Source organism: Mastomys coucha, unplaced genomic scaffold (assembly GCF_008632895.1).
Source record: "Mastomys coucha isolate ucsf_1 unplaced genomic scaffold, UCSF_Mcou_1 pScaffold18, whole genome shotgun sequence".
Classification (NCBI taxonomy): domain Eukaryota; kingdom Metazoa; phylum Chordata; class Mammalia; order Rodentia; family Muridae; genus Mastomys; species Mastomys coucha.
The window spans coordinates 58,261,166-58,279,785 of record NW_022196900.1 but is presented as its reverse complement, the minus strand read 5'-3'; the positions used below and the strand labels follow the sequence as shown (position 1 = coordinate 58,279,785).

The window sequence follows — 18,620 nt, the reverse complement described above, 5'->3', positions numbered from 1 at the left end:
GCACCTACTTAATTTAGACAGCAAGAATGGGGTAGGAGCTGGGGCAGCAGCTCAGCGGGACCATTTGTGTGTGGCATGCACGTCACTCTGTACTCAGCTATCAGCACTTAGTGTTTTATAATTACATATAATACATTCATGTGATTGAGTAATAAAGTGCATGAAATGGCTTCATGAGAACAGTTTAGACAGGTTGTATCAGGGCGTGACAGCTGCTGGGAAAATGGGAGTACCTGTCCAGGCACGAACATCATTGTGGTGAGAATGGAAATAGCAGAGACCTAGAAGCTGGACCTAGGAATTGCTATGCTCAGGCTAAGTAAATGCAGCAGGACACACATTGGTGGCAGCAGGGTTGGAGCATGAAAGTAGGAGAGGAGCTTGCAAGGAAGAAGGTGTGTGTTTGAAGCTGTCAAAGCATCAGCATTTGGATGGACAGAGCTCTCAGGGAGTGTATGGACAGGGAGAGCAGTGAGCAGGGAGTCAGGATTGAGGACTTGAAGGAGTCTATGAATGTACTTTCAACAGGTTTTGAACATATACTTCATGAATAAACCTATAATTAAAATTAAGATCAGCTTTCAAAATAGGAAAGGCTTGTTTGAGACAAGAATTAGGCCAGGATGGTCATTGAAAGTGTTGAAGGGAGAGGGGTTCACTGACAACATGGAGAGAGCATTTTTTTGGGGAGAAATACATTTTCTGAGACCAAACAAAAAACAAAAGAAAATTGTTTGGTGGGTGTCCTAGGGATTTATTGCTGTGAGGAAGCACCATGACCAGAGGAAGTTGGGAAGGAAAAGGTTTATTTAGCTTACACTTCCAGGTCACAATCCATCCTTAGAGGAAGTCAGGACAGAAACTCAAGCACGGCTGGAACCTGGAGGCAGGAGCTGATGCAGAGGCCATGGAGGCTGTTGCTTACTGGCTTGCTTACCCTAGCTTGCTCAGCCTACTTTCTTTTTTTTTTCTTCAAAGTTATTAAACATTTTTAATTAATTATTTAATTTTTTCACACTCCATATTTTATTCCTCCCAACCCCCATCCACCCTCCAACTGTTCCGCATCCCATACCTCCTCCCCAGGACTCACACTCATCATACACACTCCTGACTCACTCACACACATACTCATGACTCATTTACACACACTCATGACTCATACCCACACACACTCATGACTCACATCCATACACACTCATGACTCACACTCACATGTACATGTGCCTTACACGTACAAGTTCCTTACACATGCATACAGAGTTGTGCATATTACTTGTGCCAAGTATATATACAAATTAAAATAGAGAAAGTAAGTTTTTCTTAAATGTGAACAGTATATGCAATGTGTAACATTAGGTTCACACACACAAAATTTTAGAATGTTTTTATTGAAACATTTTAGAAATTTTAGAAATGAAGCTCTATGGCCAGTAAATCCCCCCAGTCCCTGTCAAGTGACCGTTCTCTGTGGTTTCTATGGCTCTTTATATCTCATAAGTGTTTAGATAGATGCCTTGGAAGAACAGTCACATGGTATTTGTATTTCTCTAAATAGCTTATTTCATTTGGCATATTTTCTTCATGGTTTTGCTTCAGAATTGTTACTTCAGAGCCAGTGAGATGGCTCAGCAGATAAAGTGGATGCTGTGTAAGCTGATGACCTAAGTCCAGTCCCCAGTCCCCACCCACAGAAAGGTGAAAGGAGAGAACTGACATCAGAAAGCTGTCCTCTGACCTCCCACATACACCACAGCACATGTGCAGCCCCATTTCATTACACATAATAATAATGTTTAAAGTTTGGTTGAAATTGGTACTGTGTGTGCTCTTGTATTCCTTATCAATGAAAGCACTAATACAGAGGTAATCGAAGAGTTTGCTTTACTCTTAAGGGAATCGATTGACTGCTTCCTTCCCTACCATGTTTACTTTACAGTATTTTCAAATGGATGCATTTTACATACTTTAAAGTGAACTTTGGGGCTTTTTTTTTTTTGTTTTTTTGTTTTTGTTTTTGTTTTGTTTTGTTTTGAGATAGCATTTCTCTATGTATAGCCCTTGCTGTCCTGGAACTCACTCTGTAGACCAGGCTGGCCTTGAACTCAGAAATCCGCCTGCCTCTGCCTCCCAAGTCCTGGGATTAAAGGCGTGTACCACCCCTGAACTTTATAGGAATAAATACACAAAAAATATAGTGGGCAACTGGGTGTGGTTGCATACGCCTTTAATCCCAGCATTCGGGAGTCAGAGGCAGGTGGATTTCTATGAGTTTGAGGCCAGCCCAGTTTAAAGAGTGAATTCTAGGAGAGCCAGGGTTACACAAAGAAATCCTGTATGGAAACCCCTGTTCAAAAAAAAAAAAATTATATCTGGCAAAAGTTAAGGTATTAAACAAGGGTGATTAAGTGTCTTCCCTTACTATTTGTTTTGATGATATTACTAATCTTTGTGACTCATTGCTTCTTCTTCGTCTTTCCTTTTTAAATAGACTGTTTGGTTTGCATAAGAAAGTCATCAATATGGTACACAACTTACTGTCCAGTCACGACTCAGACCCACGGTACTCTGACCCTCAGATAAAGGCTCGGGTGGCTATGCTGTACCTTCCTCTGATTGGTATTATCATGGAAACTGTACCTCAACTGTATGACTTTACAGGTACTTAATGTAGCTTACAAAGCTTGTTATCTCAGAGTTGTAGAAAATGTTTTTAAGGTTAACAAATGTTAAGAAAGTAGACCCTGGGGCTGGAGAGAGGCTCCATGGTTAAGTGCAGCGGCTGCTCTTGCAGAAGACTCAATCCAGTTTGGTTCCCAGTACTCACAGGGTGGCTCACAACCAGTGACTTCCCTTCTAGGGGATCCTCCAGTACACTCTTGTGGTTTCTGGGGGTACCAGGCATATGCAAGGTGCACATACATGCAGGCAAAACACCCAGACATAGAAAAATATAAAATAATTTTTAAGTTATTTTTAAAATGCACCCCTATAAAAATAAATTGTAAATAACCATGCTTAACCATGTTGTTAAAAACTTTTAGGTATTTGAGGAGATTCATTGTGAGATTCCCTTAAGAAGATTTTTGAATGAATTTTAAATTATGAGTATATATACCTTTTAGAAAACACAGATGTTTATATGTATATGTATTATGCATATTAAGAGAGAATAGTTCTTAACTTCTGTCTACTACCCTCATCACCAGCTTTATTCATAGAGACGTGTAACTGAAATTAATATTCACCTGCATATCAAGAATTATATTTATTCTAAGTTAGCATGTTGAGACTATGCTGTTCCTTAAAAACTAGAACCTACAAAGTTTTGTTCATCTTATTTTGACTATTTACAATGTACTTAAAGACACAGTTTGGACTGTAACAGTACTTAAACTAGCAGTTAGCCTGATAAGATACTTCCAGTGTAATGAAGTCAAAAACATTTCCTGGATACCTAATATTATTAGGAAATAACTCTGTCATTAAGAGACTGGTGAAGTATAACCTCCCTTGGTTTGGATCACTGAATTGTTTCCTGCATGAAGGCCAAAAATTTTCGCACAGTTAGATCTTTCTTTGTAACTACTCAGTTCAGGTTTCCAATAGAAAGTACTACAGTAGAACTGAGTTAATATTTAAATGCTTCAAAAGAAATGAATCTTGATAAAAATTGATAGTATTTTTAAAAATATGGATTTAAACTGAAAAAAGTTTTAAGATTTGCTACCATTTGAAAAAAACAAAGTACATAGTTTAGAAATTATTTGATGAATGATAAGCTGTAGATAATAGTCTTTTTTTTTTAAAGGTGTCTTTTTTTTTTATTTCTTATTATATGTAAGTACACTGTAGCTGTCTTCAGACACACCAGAAGAGGGCGTCAGATCTCATTACAGATGGTTGTGAGTCACCATGTGGTTGCTGGGATTTGAACTCAGGACCTTCAGAAGAGCAGCCAGTGCTCTTAACCGCTGAGCCATCTAACCAGCCCCGATATTAGTCTTTTAAAAAGCTGTTTCTACCATAGTATATATAAAATAAAATTTATTTTAAAAATAGACACAGTATGTATACATGGCAGCACTCACAGTTAAAGGACATAAATAAATATAAATGCAGCATTAGAACAACAGCATCAGTTAGTTCTGGCACATACTGTACCATAGATACATTACTATAGTAACTGTAGCTGTCTCCTGTGGCTATTACAGTGAGCTAATGTGTCGAGAGTACCCATCTATAGTGCCTAAGGCCTTCTCACTGTTACCAGTGTCATAGTGTCTGTAAGGCTGCCAGTCAACCAGAGGGTTACATGTGGGTTGTTGTGTTGTCCAGGAGTCAGCTGTGTGTATAAGTTGATGGATCTCTCTTTTACGGAATCATGGAGAATAGGAAAGGAGTGCATGCTTTATAACTGTTAGCTGACCTAAATTTTTCTTCCTTTTTTCCCTTTCAGAATCACACAATCAACGAGGAAGGCCAATTTGTATAGCCCCCGATGATTATGATAGTGAGAGTGGGAGCATGATAAGCCAGACAGTTGCCATGGCAATTGCAGGAACATCCGTCCCTCAGCTAACAAGACCTGGCAGTTTTCTTCTCACGTCAACGGTAAAATATGAAAAATTATAAAAAAAATTGGGAGTTTTGTTTTATTTTTCTAGACTACCAGATATCTACAAAGATATTTTCTTTATTTACATGTACATTTCTCCATTCCCAGTTTCCCCTCCAAAAAACAAAGAAACAAACAAAAACAACAAAAACAAACCCCTGTTGCCTCCCCCCTCCCCATGCCTGCCACCCCACCCTATCCCACTAATTGGCCCTGGCATTCCCCTATACTGGGGCACAGAACTTTCACAGGGCCGAGCTCCTCTCCTCCTATTGATGATCAAATTACAATCCTCTACTATACACATACTGCCAGAACAATCAGACCTCTCCATGTGCAGTCCTTGGTTGGTGGTTGAGACCCTGGGAGCTCACGGCTGGTCTCATGGTCAGAGAGTGTGCTTCTGGATTTCTGTGAATGTGTTATATTTTCCACGTCTCTGTCTAGGTGTAGTGTAGGATCCAGGGCATAGATACCTGCTGTTCAGATCTGAGGTGCTTCTCTGAGTTGCGTGTCCTGTGTTTGCGACTGCTTCTGTTTAAATACTCCGGCCTTCACTGGGTTGTCTGTTTACTCTGCTTTCCCCTGGTAGTTGATTAGACCTTTCCCCTTGTTTGTTACTCCACCAGATTTTTGTTTCTTCGGTGAACTGATAATGAAGTATTCAGCAGTTTGAAATTAAAATTATTAATGTATTTTTGGTGGCTATGCCTTTGGTAAGCATGAACTATAGTGGCTCTTCTCTATACTTTTCCTGATGGTTTTCATGTTACCTTTCCCATTTACATTCTTTCTTGATCTGAAATTATTTTTTTATGGAATGATTCAAGATAAAAATCCACTCTTTTCCCTTGAAGAGGAATCAGTTGTCCCAATCCCATTTATTAACTGAACTACTCTTCATGCTGTTATAGATCATATTTTAGAATGTATCGGACATTTCTTGTGCTTTCTGTTCTATAGTTTGTCCCTCTACATACACCACAATCACATTGCCCTAATCACCTGACTTTCTAAAAATGTGCTGCTATCTGGAAGAATAAATTTGCCTCCCTTGTTTTCTGTATCCCACATGGTCCTCACTGATGCTTAAGTGCATCAGAGACAGTGTGTGTGTAGGAGCTTGTTTTCTGGAGCCACATTTGCTGTGCAGACTCACTGTTGACTACTGAAGGCTTGTGATGGCTCTACCTTCTTGCTGTAATAAGGGATATGTAATAATAAATTTATCTTTTTGAGTACTGGCAAAAGAGAAATGAGTTAATACAAATTCAATGTTTAGCACATTGCCTGGGACAGAGTATGTATTTGTGTTAGCTACTACCATCATCTTCAACCAGAACCCAGAAGGGAGAGAGTAAAATCATGGCCTTGGCAGCTAAGTGTACTCAGCATTCCTGAGTCTTTCTTATCTCGTTCTTCTTTAAAGGAAACACTCAAATAGCTGTAACCTGTCTTTGCTACTTCATGGATTCTTCCATTTCCCACTCTGTAGCCCCTGTTTCACCTCCTATCACTAAATGGGGAGAAAGAAGGATAGAGGCGAATGAGAGAGAAAGACAGAGACAGAGAGACAGAGACAGAGACAAGAGAGGTTGTGGGGGAGGGCACCTGCGCAGAGAGATCCCTGAATCTAATTTCTTTTCTTTTGTTTCTTCTTTGACCTGGGCTACTAACTGTTTGGTTTTGGAACAGAGACAGATGACTGAGTTGCATATTTTGCATACCAAAGTGGACCCGGCCTCCATGTTCTCCCAGCATTCCTCAGTCCCTACCTGGCATACTCTGCCCCCAATCCTGAGTTTTCAAGCCCAAGGGCTGGGCTGACCTTCCCCCAGGGGCTCCTCCCTGTATAGTCTAGACTTTTTGGGTCTCTCCTCTCTTCTCTTTCTGCACACATGCTCCTTTCTCTCTTTCTCCCTTCCCCACCCTCATCCCCCATTTTTCCATGGCAACTTCCCTGGTCTTAGTCTTTGGGGCCAGTGAACTAACTCCCCCTAGTGCAGTTTCCCAGTAAACCTGCCTTTAATATAAACTAATCTGGCTTAAATTGGCTCATTTTAACAGCATAGAAATAACCTATCACTAACCAAAACCAACCCCCCGAATGACCAACAACCACCAACGTCTGGGGCCCTCGAATTTATATAATACCCTCTGAAAAGTTCCCAGAATTCCAAATGTCACACAGTCGCAGAAATTATCTGCAGCTGGCAAAACCATGCTTCTGCTACAACATGGGGCAAATTATGGCCAGCAGCTGAGGACAGTCCAAAGCAGCCTCACGTCCCTACACCTGGGATTAAAATAAGACCATGTTCTTACAATATTTCCGTGCGAAGGATAGCATTCTGAGACAGCAGACAGAGGCACAGCTGCAGAAACAGGAAGCTGAGAGAAAGCTCACATGTCAGCCATGAGCATGCAGGAGAGAAAGCAAACTGGAAGTGGCCGAAGGCCTTTAGAGCCTGCCGCACTGGTGCATTCCTCCAGCAAGAACCACTACCAACAGTCCCCAAACTGTGCCACCACAGGGAGCCCAGGGTCTAAATGCCAGAGACAATGGAGCACATCCACATTCAAACCTCCAGAGCATGGCTTCACATTTCACTTGGTATGTCACTGGTTATTTGAAAGAAGCCATGCTCCCCTAAACTGTACCAGCATTCGTTTGCTATGAGTTTTTTATTGAGTCAGTTGCTTTGCTCATCTTTTTTGTCATCTCTGATGTTCTATGATATGTTCTTTGGGTTTTAATAGTAGAAATTTTGCTTTCTCTTTATGCTTTCTCCTAACATGTACTGTTCTCTGTTGGCAGTTCTGCCACATTGAAACAAACGTCTGCTGCTGTTCATAAACTTCCGACATTAGGGCTCTGTATGGATGGCTTTCCCTTGTGTTATTGAAATCAAATTCTTGATTTAAGAAGCAATGAGTAATGTATCTTTAAGAAAATTTTATTTTAAGTATTTGTTCATTTGATTTTAGGCAGAGTCTTGGAATTTAACCAGGCTTTCCTGAAGCTTGATAGGTAGCTCAGGCTAGCCTCAGACTTGGAGGGCTTCTACCTAAGTTTCCCAAATACTAGAGTTGCAAGTTGTGCAAACAGAAATGATCACTGGTCAGTGGGGCTCATGCTACTGTTGTTTGTTTTCAGAGTGGCAGGCAGCACACCACCTTTTCAGCAGAATCAAGCCGCAGCCTTTTGATCTGTCTGCTTTGGGTTCTCAAGAATGCAGATGAAACAGTTCTGCAGAAATGGTTTACAGATCTCTCGGTTCTCCAGCTGAACCGGTTGTTAGATCTGCTTTACCTGTGTGTATCTTGCTTTGAGTACAAAGTAAGTAGCCATTACACCATTAAAGCTTATAAGGAAGTAATAATGCAGAAAGGAAGAAGGACGTAACCTCAGTACCTCTTCTGATGTTTCAATTTTAGGGGAAGAAGGTATTTGAAAGAATGAATAGTTTAACTTTTAAGAAATCAAAAGACATGAGAGCCAAGCTTGAAGAAGCCATTCTGGGGAGCATCGGTGCCAGGCAGGAAATGGTACGGCGGAGCCGAGGGCAACTCGGTAGGTGTATCTTCTCCTCTTGGCTAGGGCAGTGTCACTTCCAAGAACTGTGTCCTGTAGTCACCAGGTTGCAAGTCCACCATGACTTTCAGAAACTCTGAGTGTAACTGAATCAAGAATTGCCACCCCTAGCATAAGAGCTGTTGTGTGTTGACCATGCCCCATAGCAGGCTCCACATCCAAGAGTGTCTGAGTGACACAAATTGAACTCCACAGGTTATAAAAGAGAGAAAGCATTGAGTGGGGTAAGTAGGAAGCTGGGGAAGGTGTAGTAAATGTCATTAGAAGAGGGCTGGCCCGCGACTCAGTGGTTAATGCTCTTGCGGAGGCACCCATATTAGCTAGCTTGTTTACCACCACCTGCAATTTCCATTCCCAGGGATCTATAGTCTCAGACCTCCATGAGTCCCTGTCCTTGCATACACACAGAGAAACACATATTTACATTAACAATAAATGTAGAGAAAATATTTCAAATCTAAAAGTTCAGAAAGGAAAACAATAGGAAAGCATAGAGATGTGTCTGTCATTACATAAAGTGATCTCTATTTCTTAATACTTTTAAAATTCCTGTGTGAACTCCGAACTTTCCCCTTCGTTCTTCCTCCATCCTCTCAGTGTTAAGTCTCTCTGTTTTCAGAACTAGACTTTTCATTTCCTAGTTGAAAGCTTGAAATCTAATTCCATCACATGCCTGTGGATTTCTCTACCAGCCATGGTGCTTTGTCCACTCAGGAAAAATTTCTGGTGCCTGTTAAAAGGCTCCCCATGCCATCCAGTCCGCCTTCAAACCTAAAGAGAGAAAGCGCCCCTCCCCCCTTTTCCTATAGAACCAGGAAGTAGACCAAAGGAAGTAATTGTAGACTGCTCCTGTAGAGGACAGAGTTTAGTTCTCATCACTTATGTCAAGTCTCAGTTTGTCTGTCTGTCTGTCTGTCTCTTTCTCTCATGTACACAAATAATATCTTTTTGAAAAAGAACTTATTCTGTTATAGGTGCTTTATCTTTGTTTATGTATGTGATGTATGTTTATCTGCATGCTTGTATATGTACATGTATGGTACATTGTATGCATGTGTGGAAACTTAAGGTTGATATGAGAATCTTGTTCAATTATTCCTTCTTATTCTTTGAGGCAAGGCCTTGTGGTTAACCCAAAGTGCTATGATATGGACATCTTGCTAGCCAGCTTGTTCCAAAGGTCCTCATCTCTGCCTCCCATGGCTAAAATTACAAGCAGGCTACCATATCTGCCTAGCATGTGTATGGGTTCTGAGAATCTGAATTCCTATCTCTTGTTTACATTGCAAATACTTATTCATGGAGCCATCTTCCTAGTTCCTGTTATGCTTTTGTATGAACATGAATTTATTGTGTACTCAGTATATTCCAGATACTTTATTATTAAATGCTGAACAAAAGGGGCATCACATCTGTCAGGTAACATGGTCTTATATGAATAAATGCTATAGAGCCTACAAGGTGCTTATATCTGTGATTCCAGCACTTGCCAGACTTAAGACAGGAGGATTATGTTAAATTCATGATCAGCTTTGGCTACATATTCCAGGCCAGCATGGGCTACAGACTGTGTCTCATTAAAAATTAATAATTAATGTTATGAACAAGAAGCAAAGCAGGCCGGGAAGTTGTGGCGCACACCTTTGATCCCAGCACTTGAGAGCAGAAGCAGGCGGATTTCTGAGTTCAAGGCCAGCCTGGTCTACAGAGTGAATTCCAGGACAGCCAGGGCTACACAGAGAAACCCTGTCTTGAAAAAAAAAAAAAAAAGAGAGGGAGAAGAAGAAGAAGACAAGAAGCAAATATTTATTTAGCAAGGGTTTCTTGGAGGGTGAGGGATGGTTCCCACAAAGGTAGTGGATATTGTTTAATCAGTAGACGTTGATGAGCAAGCCAATCAGATAAAACTCTGAGTAGCCATTGTGACCATCCTAAATCAGGAGCATGCGGAGTGAGACTATTCAGATTACCCATTCTTGCAGGGAGAGCCAGAAAGTAGAATGACTAATCACATCCCAGTACACTCTTGGGAATGAGCTGCTCCCTTTAGCCTTATAACACAGCCTATGTTAGGGCCTTTCTTTGCTTACTTAAAGGGGTAAGGTTTTTTTCTCCAAGATATATCCTATATAGAAAATATTTTCTCCTTAGTTAATTTATGAATTCTTTTAAATAAAAATCATTACTGCCCAGTTCTTCCACTTAAACTGAAAGGGCTATTTATAAAATGAAGAATACTCACTATTTCTTGTGTGTTATCAAATGTGTATATATGGTCCAACTGAAATACCATTTTGAAATTGGTTTGACAGAGAGGAGCCCATCTGGAAGTGCCTTTGGGAGCCAAGAAAACCTGCGGTGGAGAAAGGATATGACTCACTGGCGTCAGAATACAGAGAAACTCGATAAGTAATATGATTTTAGTATGTTAATGGGCTGCCTAGGTTTTAAACACAAAGCAAATCATCTTAGGTTTTTATTTTTATTAGGCATTTATATCTTAGAAGATATGTGTTTATGTTTGATTTTTAAGTTTTAAATTAAAAACAAAATATATGTTATAGTAAAATATATTACATATTTAAAAACTGATTTTAAAATAAATAAAATAAGCTCATTTACCCAACTAATCCTCCATTGCACATGCATTTTGCCACTGATTTCAGCATCAAATTGTTTTGTTTGTTTTTCTTCTCTTTATTGGGTTATAATTGGCAAAAAATGTATTTATACTACACAGTGTGAGTTTTAATATGTAATACACTTTTATAATGATTATAATCAGGTTTGTCAGCAGTATCTGTTGCCATTTTTCTAAAGTTTTGTTTCTAATATATGATTCCACCCAGTCTTACTTAAGAGTTAAATTATTGTCAGAATATTTGTATGAATGGTGAAGAGAAAATTAGATACAATCTTAGAAAATGTAGTGCTTTTATTGTTGTTGATAAATACATTGAAAATGTTGGAATCTCGGAGGAATGCTCAGCTTTTGCACAGTGCCTTACATACAGCTGTGTGTAACCTAGCACCACCTAGTGCCTGTGGTGGCCACTGTGAGGAAAAGTGCTGTGGGCCTGACAGGCAAAGCAGACATGCGTGCCCTCAGTGGTATTTTGTGGGGGACCAATGGATAGGTTGCTTGGTGTGGTATCACTGGGGAGACAGAGGCAGACAGATCTCTACATTGGAGGACAGCCTGGTCTACATAACAAGTTCCAGGCCAGTCAGGAATATGCAGTGAGATCCTGTCTCAAAACAAAAAAGGAAAGATGGATAGTCAACAAGATATAGGGAAAAAGAACACTTTAATACATTAAATACTGAGTCTTTCTTACTTTTTTGTAAGTTTCCTCGAAGCAAATAGTTTCAAGGTTTTTGTTTTAATGAATCTTTAAGTCATTCTTTTATTTCTGGCTTTTTGGAAAGATAAGTAAAATTTCTTACAATATTTTGTATCAGGTCAAGAGCAGAGATAGAACACGAAGCACTGATTGATGGAAACCTGGCTACCGAAGCAAACCTCATCATCTTAGACACACTAGAGATCATCGTCCAGGTAAGGACAGGCAAGAAGCTTAACTATGGATTCGGCAGATGGAGATTGGAAAATCAGTTTGAGCCACACAGTGGTGCTCAGACATCAGTAGTTCTAAGTAGCTGGTGATTCTCTAGTTATAAATTCTATTTCTTCCCAAGTTTTCAAATGTTTATTCTTTGAGGGTGCTTATAAAATCTACATCTGTTTGCCATATTCAAGACCTTGTCTTGTGTTTCTAATAATGGGGTACCCCACTGGAATATATTTAACATGCAGCATAGAGATATGCAGGGTTTATTCTGAATCTTCTACATATTAAGCAGTAGTTTAGATTTTTATGTGTAATGACCCTGTTTGGTAATTTTGCATAACTGTAAACTGCTTTTTCAGTCACTTTCTAGACAGTAGTACCCTGTTAGTGACAGGAGCCACTTAGGAAGTGTTTCAAGCAATGTCCTAAGCACTTTACAAGTATTAATTTACATGGTCTTCATAAGAGCAAGGCTGTTAAAATGATCACTGTCCTGCTCTCATGGATAACAATAGTTAGGCACAGAGATGTTTCAGAGTGTCCCATGATCACAGGAAGAAAGGAGGAGAACCAGGGTGTAGATCCATTCCCAGGGTGCTCCAGTTGTTTTAGTAAATAGTCTCTCACCTGTTTCTGGCAATCCTTTTCTTCTGCTATCACTCCCTCAGGGTCTGAACTCAATGCTGTTGTAATGGCTGCCTACTTCATAGCATTCTGCATTCTCTTTGTAGTCTGTTCTATTCACTTCCTTAAGGTTATTCTTCTTATAATTTACTTGCTGCTATCCTGATTAAAATTTTCAGAACTTAACGCCTTCAGTATTTCTTGGAACTAGAGAGATGGCTCAGTGTTAGGGGCACTTGGCGAGTAACTGGGGAGGCTGCAGGCCAGATTCTAGCACCTGCAAAGCCTGGCTTCTCGCATATGCCTATAACCTAGTTCCACAGGACGTTAAGTCAGGGGCACTGAGGCCTGCTGGGTTTCAGTCTAGCCAGGAAGACACAAGCCCAAGGTTCAGAGAGACCCAGCCTCAAGGAAATAGTCAGAGCATGGTAGCAGACACTCAGCACCTTCTTCTGGCTGCATACACATACACATACAGCATGTGGACAAACACAGCAGATGACAAATACCAAATAGTCTTTAAAATTCTCTATCTCTTGACTGCTTGATGACAAAAATGAGGAATTCTTCAGACTTGAAAAGGCTTTATATTTTGAGGATCTATTGGTTGGACTAGGTCTAAACTACTAGAAAAAAAAGAAATAGTATAAATATTTTTATTAATTATTTTATTTATTTACACTTCAAATGTTGACCCCTCTGCCCGAGAGTTTAAGTATTTTCTAAGATAGATTATGTAAGGTGCTTGCTCAGGCTTCACTTCTTACCACACTACATTTCACTGGGCAAAGGAGCCACGTGTGTTTCTAAGGGTATGCCTCATGGAGGAACTTGTCTTTAGTTCACACTTCTTTTTAGATTAGTTCCAAGTCCCCAGACAAACGCTAGGAATCCTTTCTTAAAGGAGGAAAGGGAGGAACTTGTTTTGACATATAGCAAATACTGCCTGCCATGGGCACATTTGCAAGTTCTTCAAGGCTGAGGTCTGAGCTTATTTACACATTTCCTAGAATGTACTCCTGTTCTCCTGCCACTGGTCCTTGCTCCTCCCCACACACAGTGTGAATTCTGTCTGCTCTTTTCACTCCTTTTTTCCTTCCATCTAAACATGCTGTGGCATGTTCTCTTGAAATCCTTCTAGCTTTTACCATTTTCCTGTCTTGTAAATATTTGTATTTTCATACATACTTTACCTACCTAGCCTCATTATAGACACATGTCTGTTTTATATTTTTCTATTTGAATTGCAGACTGTATCTGTAACAGAATCCAAAGAGAGCATCCTGGGTGGCGTACTGAAAGTGCTGCTACAGAGCATGGCCTGCAACCAAAGTGCAGTGTATCTGCAGCACTGCTTTGCCACGCAAAGAGCCCTGGTCTCAAAGGTGAGCTGTTTTACCTGTGCTGGTCTCATGTGACTTCACTTTCTTCTTTGGCACTGTTCGAGGTCACTTGCCACACTCACTGGTCAATACGTTATAAATTAATTTTAAACACTTAATACCCTTGGGCCTCTGATTCTGTCTTGAGAACTTGTATTGACCTGATTTCTTGATAATCAGCTTCCTGTCTAAAATCATTTTGTTTTGAGAAGAACCTGAACTCAGTAGCTGCTGAGTGCAGGCTGCCCTTTTCCCTTGTCCCACTGGGTTTTGTGGTACTAGAGATTAGGCCTGGGTCCTTGGACACACCATGCAAGCACTCTTTGATACAAGCACTCTTCTAGCTACCACCATGTAGCTTTCTCTTCTGCTCATTTATTAAGAATTAAATGTATGGGCAGTTCTGCTCTTGCTGTGTAAAGGTGCTGTGTGCTCTGCTGTGCCAGTTATTTCCTATTTGTCGTCCTCTCCCCACCCCAGCCCTGAAACATGTGCGTTTGGTTTTGTTTGTTTATGTTGTGCTCTTATGTGTCCATACTGTTCTTCATAATACATGACTGAAGCCACAACAGTTTATGTAGGTAATGTTTGTTATTGAACCTACCACATGGGAAAATTAAACTCTTGCCCAGTGTCATACCTGCTGCCTAACAAGTGACATCACCCACCTGTCTGGCAGTGATCTGCATGGTTGACCTTACCTAATATTGTCTCTTAACCGTTTGTTTTAATTTCTGGGCTAACCTATCAGATTTTTAAGTCAGGCTGTATTAACATACATCTTTCTGGGTTTAACAGTTTCCCGAGCTCTTGTTTGAGGAAGAGACAGAGCAGTGTGCCGATCTGTGCCTCCGGCTTCTCCGACACTGCAGCAGCAGCATCAGTACAATCCGGTCGCACGCTAGTGCCTCCCTTTACCTCCTCATGAGGCAGAACTTTGAGATCGGGAATGTAAGTGTCAGCCATGAAAGCGGTCGAGGTTCATAATGAAATACAACTTCAATAGACAGGTGTTAAGAACTTAGAGTGTGTGTATTCCCATCCTATGGGTGTCTTCCGAAGGTGTGTGAACGCATGGGGCATGCATATGTTTGGTGTGTATTCCCATCCTATGGGTGTCTTCCGAAGGTGTGTGAATACATGGGGCATGCATATGTGTGGTGTGTATTCCCATCCTATGGATGACTTACAAAGGTGTGTGAACGCATGGGGCATGCGTATGTGTGGTGTGTATTCCCATCCTATGAGTGTCTTATGAAGGTGTGTGAACACATGGGGACATGCGTATGTGTGGTGTGTATTCCCATCCTATGGATGACTTACAAAGGTGTGTGAACGCATGGGGCATGCATATGTACAAAGGTGTGTGAACGCATGGGGCATGCGTATGTGTGGTGTGTATTCCCATCCTATGAGTGTCTTATGAAGGTGTGTGAACACATGGGGGCATGCGTATGTGTGGTGTGTATTGGCTGATACAGACTTATACTGCTCTATTTCTATTGGGTCCCAGGTTCTCATAGCCTAAAACAAAAGACTCTAGTTGCATAATAAACTACATCTAGTTTTTCAAAGTCCCTAACATTTGACTACACATGGAATTTCTTGAAACTTGTTCTTGATAGCATTTTCTGTCATTCTTGGAATTTTTTTTTCCTGTTTAGGAAAAAAAAAGACAATTTATAGACTAGCATCTCTGACTAGAAATAAGTAATTTAAAGCTGACAGTGATGCTAACTTGGTTCTTCACTACTACCCTCTCAGTCCCCAATACGTATTATATTCACTCCCTTGAACACTTGCATTTTATTGCTCACATTGTGGGAGCCACTGGCAAGTTATAAAGGAATGATTGATAGGCATTTAGTATTTTACACAAAAGATGGAGCCCAGGCCTAAAAAGTAGTCAGCTGATTACCAGCAAGTTATTGCAGTAACTCAGAGCAGCAGTGGGATGGTTGTTGACGAAAGAAGTGGAGTGGGTTCATCCTATGAAGAACAGGGTGAGTGTGGGTGGGCCTGAGAAAGTCAACAGGAAACGAGGTATATTGGATATACTGTCATCAGGTTATCCATGCAACATCCAGATGGAACTCTTGAGTAAAACACAATGGTCTTGAGCTCTACAGAGGAATAGGATCTGAAGACAAACAAGTATATATGTTGAAGGAATAACATCACCAAAGCTATTTAGTGCCTGCCACGTGGGAAAAGATTTTTGACAAAAATAGGGAACATTGGTGTTTTAGTTTCTTTTCCTCTTGTTGGATAAAAACCATGACAGAAGCAACTGAAGGGAGAACAGGCTTGTTTTTACTCATAGCTCAAGGTACAGTTTATCCTGGCAGGAAATCAAGGCTGCAAGAGCTGGCCACACTGGCCACTCAATCCCCCGCTGGTGAACACACAGGGATGGTGCAGGCCGCTGCTCTGCTCTCTTTCTCTGTTTCTATAGTTTCCAGTCTTCTAGCCAGAGAATAGACTAAACAAGATTAAAATGTGTGCTCACACACCAGTGTAATCAAGAGAATCATTGCAGACATTCTTAGAAGTTAAGATGAATCAAAACAGCCGGGCGGTGGTGGCGCACGGCTTTAATCCCAGCACTTGGGAAACAGAGACAGGCGGATTTCTGAGTTCAAGGCCAGCCTGGTCTACAGAGTGAGTTCCAGGACAGCCAGGGCTACACAGAGAAACCCTGTCTCGGAAAAAGAAAAAAAGATGAATCAAAACAATCCCTCACAGACATGCCTGAAGACTCATCTCCTATGTGATTCTAGTTTATCAAATTAACACTAACTATCACAATTGTGCTTAAAATAAATAGCAAAGGAATAAAGAAGATAGAAAAGAAGTATATTAAATGTTCTTTAATAAGATGACCTGGGAAAATTTAGTTCAATGTCAGAAGTGCTTGCCTTCCTGAACTAAGGGCCCTAAGTTCAGTCCCTGACACTAACACATGCAAAAACAGAAAACTTTATGTTTATACAGAGAACATAAAAGCAGGTGCTTCCAAGGGGAAAGTGGCCAGATACTGGAAATACACATGAGGGTCAAGTAGAAAGTGTCAGAAAAAGACGTAATTTTAAAAGTGGTTACGTAATAGGGACTAGTGGAACAGCAATGAATTTATACTGTGGGGGGAAAAAAAGAAGACAAGCTGTAAACTCGTAAAAAAAAAAAAACACTGTAGCCTGGCAGTGGTAACGCATGCCTTTAATCCCAGCACTTGGGAGGCAGAGGCAGGCAGATTTCTGAGTTTGAGGCCAGCCTGGTCTACAGAGTGAGTTCCAGGACAGCCAGGGATACACACAGAAACCCTGTTTCAAAACAAACAAACAAACAAACAAACAAAACCCATCACTTAAAGAGTCTGCTATACCATTCTTTATGCATGGTATGTGTTAGAGAACTTCATCTTGGACCTAGTAAGCTAGAGTTAAATACTCCACTTAGACTGTGGGTTTAGAGGTCAGAACGTAGCTTAGTAGCAGAGTATATACTTGGCATGCTTGAAACCCTAAGCTGAAGTTTTGTGATATCAGAATTTCTGGTTTCTTTATCAAAGACTGTAGGTGTGTCCATAGGTCTGTAGATTTATGTCTGGGTCTTCATTTCAGTTCCATTTCTCAGTGTATCACTTTATGCTAGTACCACACAGCTGGGCAGTACAATTTGAAGTCAGGAATGGTGATTCCTTCAGCAGTTCTTTTTTCCTTAGGAGTGTTTTAGCTATCCTGGTTTATTGTGTTTCGATATAAAGCTGAAAATTGTGCCTTCAATTTCTGTTGAAGAAATTATGTTGGAATTTTGTTGGTGCTGCCTTTTTGGTTTTGATATGGTTTAGTTTATTTGGCTATGAGTTTATCAATCTTGCTGATTTTCTCAAAGAACCAACTCTTTATTTTGTTGATTCTTTGTTTGTATATGTTTTATTGATTTCAGCCCGAATTTGATTATTTCTTGCCATCTCCTTTTAGGTATGATTTCTTCTTTTTCTTCTAGAACTTTTGCTGTTAGGTTACTAAGAGGATAGTTTACATTTGTTTTGTTTTTGTTTTTGTTTTTGTTTTTAATGTAGGCACTTAATTCTATGGACTTGCCTCTGAGAACTGCCTTTCATTTGTTTCATAAGTTTGAATATGTTGTACTTTCATTTTTATTCAATTCTCAAAAGGTTTTCATTTCTTTCTTGACCCATTGTTCATCCAGCAGTGAGTTGTTCAGTTCCTGGGAATTCGTAAGCTCCCTGTTTGCATTGCTGTTGATAATCCAGTTTTAATCAGCAGTGGATAGGATGTGGTGTTTTTTTCAATGTTCTTTTTATATATTGAGGCTTCCTTTGTAGCCAAGTATGTTGTGGTCAGTTTTGGAGGTGCTAAGAAGAAGGTATATTCATTCTTTTGTGTTTAGGTGAAATGATCTATAAAATATCTAGTAGATCTTTTTGATTTCTGATGTCAACTCCAGCCTTTCTGTGATTAGTTTTTATCTGCATGACCAGTCTGTTGCTCACCCCCTGTCAATAGATGTGAGAGTCAATATGTGTTTTTTGCTGTAGTTGTATTCTTTTAGCAACTCCGGTGCCCTTGTGTTTGGTGCATAATTATTTAGAATTGCAATATTTTCTTGATGCATTTTTCATTTAATGAATATATAGTATCATTCCTCATCTGTTCAGATTAATTTTGGTCTAAAGGCTGTTTTGTCAGATATTAAAATGGCTACCCTAGCTTGTTTCTTAGGTTCGTTTGCTTGAAATATCTTCTGTCCTTTTACCCTGAGATGATGTTTATCTTTTTTGTTTGTTTGTTTGTTTTGGGTTT

The 18,620-nt window shown here is 40.1% G+C and overlaps 1 protein-coding gene across 7 annotated transcripts in view; it reads left to right on the top strand.

The window, feature by feature from the left end:
* Dock7 (dedicator of cytokinesis 7) overlaps positions 1-18,620 on the top strand; it is a 206,303-nt gene that overhangs the window by 154,045 nt on the left and 33,638 nt on the right. For all 7 annotated transcript variants that reach the window (XM_031377915.1, XM_031377919.1, XM_031377916.1 and 4 more), the window contains 8 exons: positions 2,492-2,661; positions 4,460-4,614; positions 7,776-7,958; positions 8,057-8,192; positions 10,526-10,622; positions 11,676-11,772; positions 13,660-13,794; positions 14,590-14,742. In XM_031377915.1, the coding sequence (XP_031233775.1) occupies positions 2,492-2,661; positions 4,460-4,614; positions 7,776-7,958; positions 8,057-8,192; positions 10,526-10,622; positions 11,676-11,772; positions 13,660-13,794; positions 14,590-14,742 (1,126 nt within the window). The remainder of the gene's footprint in view (positions 1-2,491; positions 2,662-4,459; positions 4,615-7,775; positions 7,959-8,056; positions 8,193-10,525; positions 10,623-11,675; positions 11,773-13,659; positions 13,795-14,589; positions 14,743-18,620) is intronic.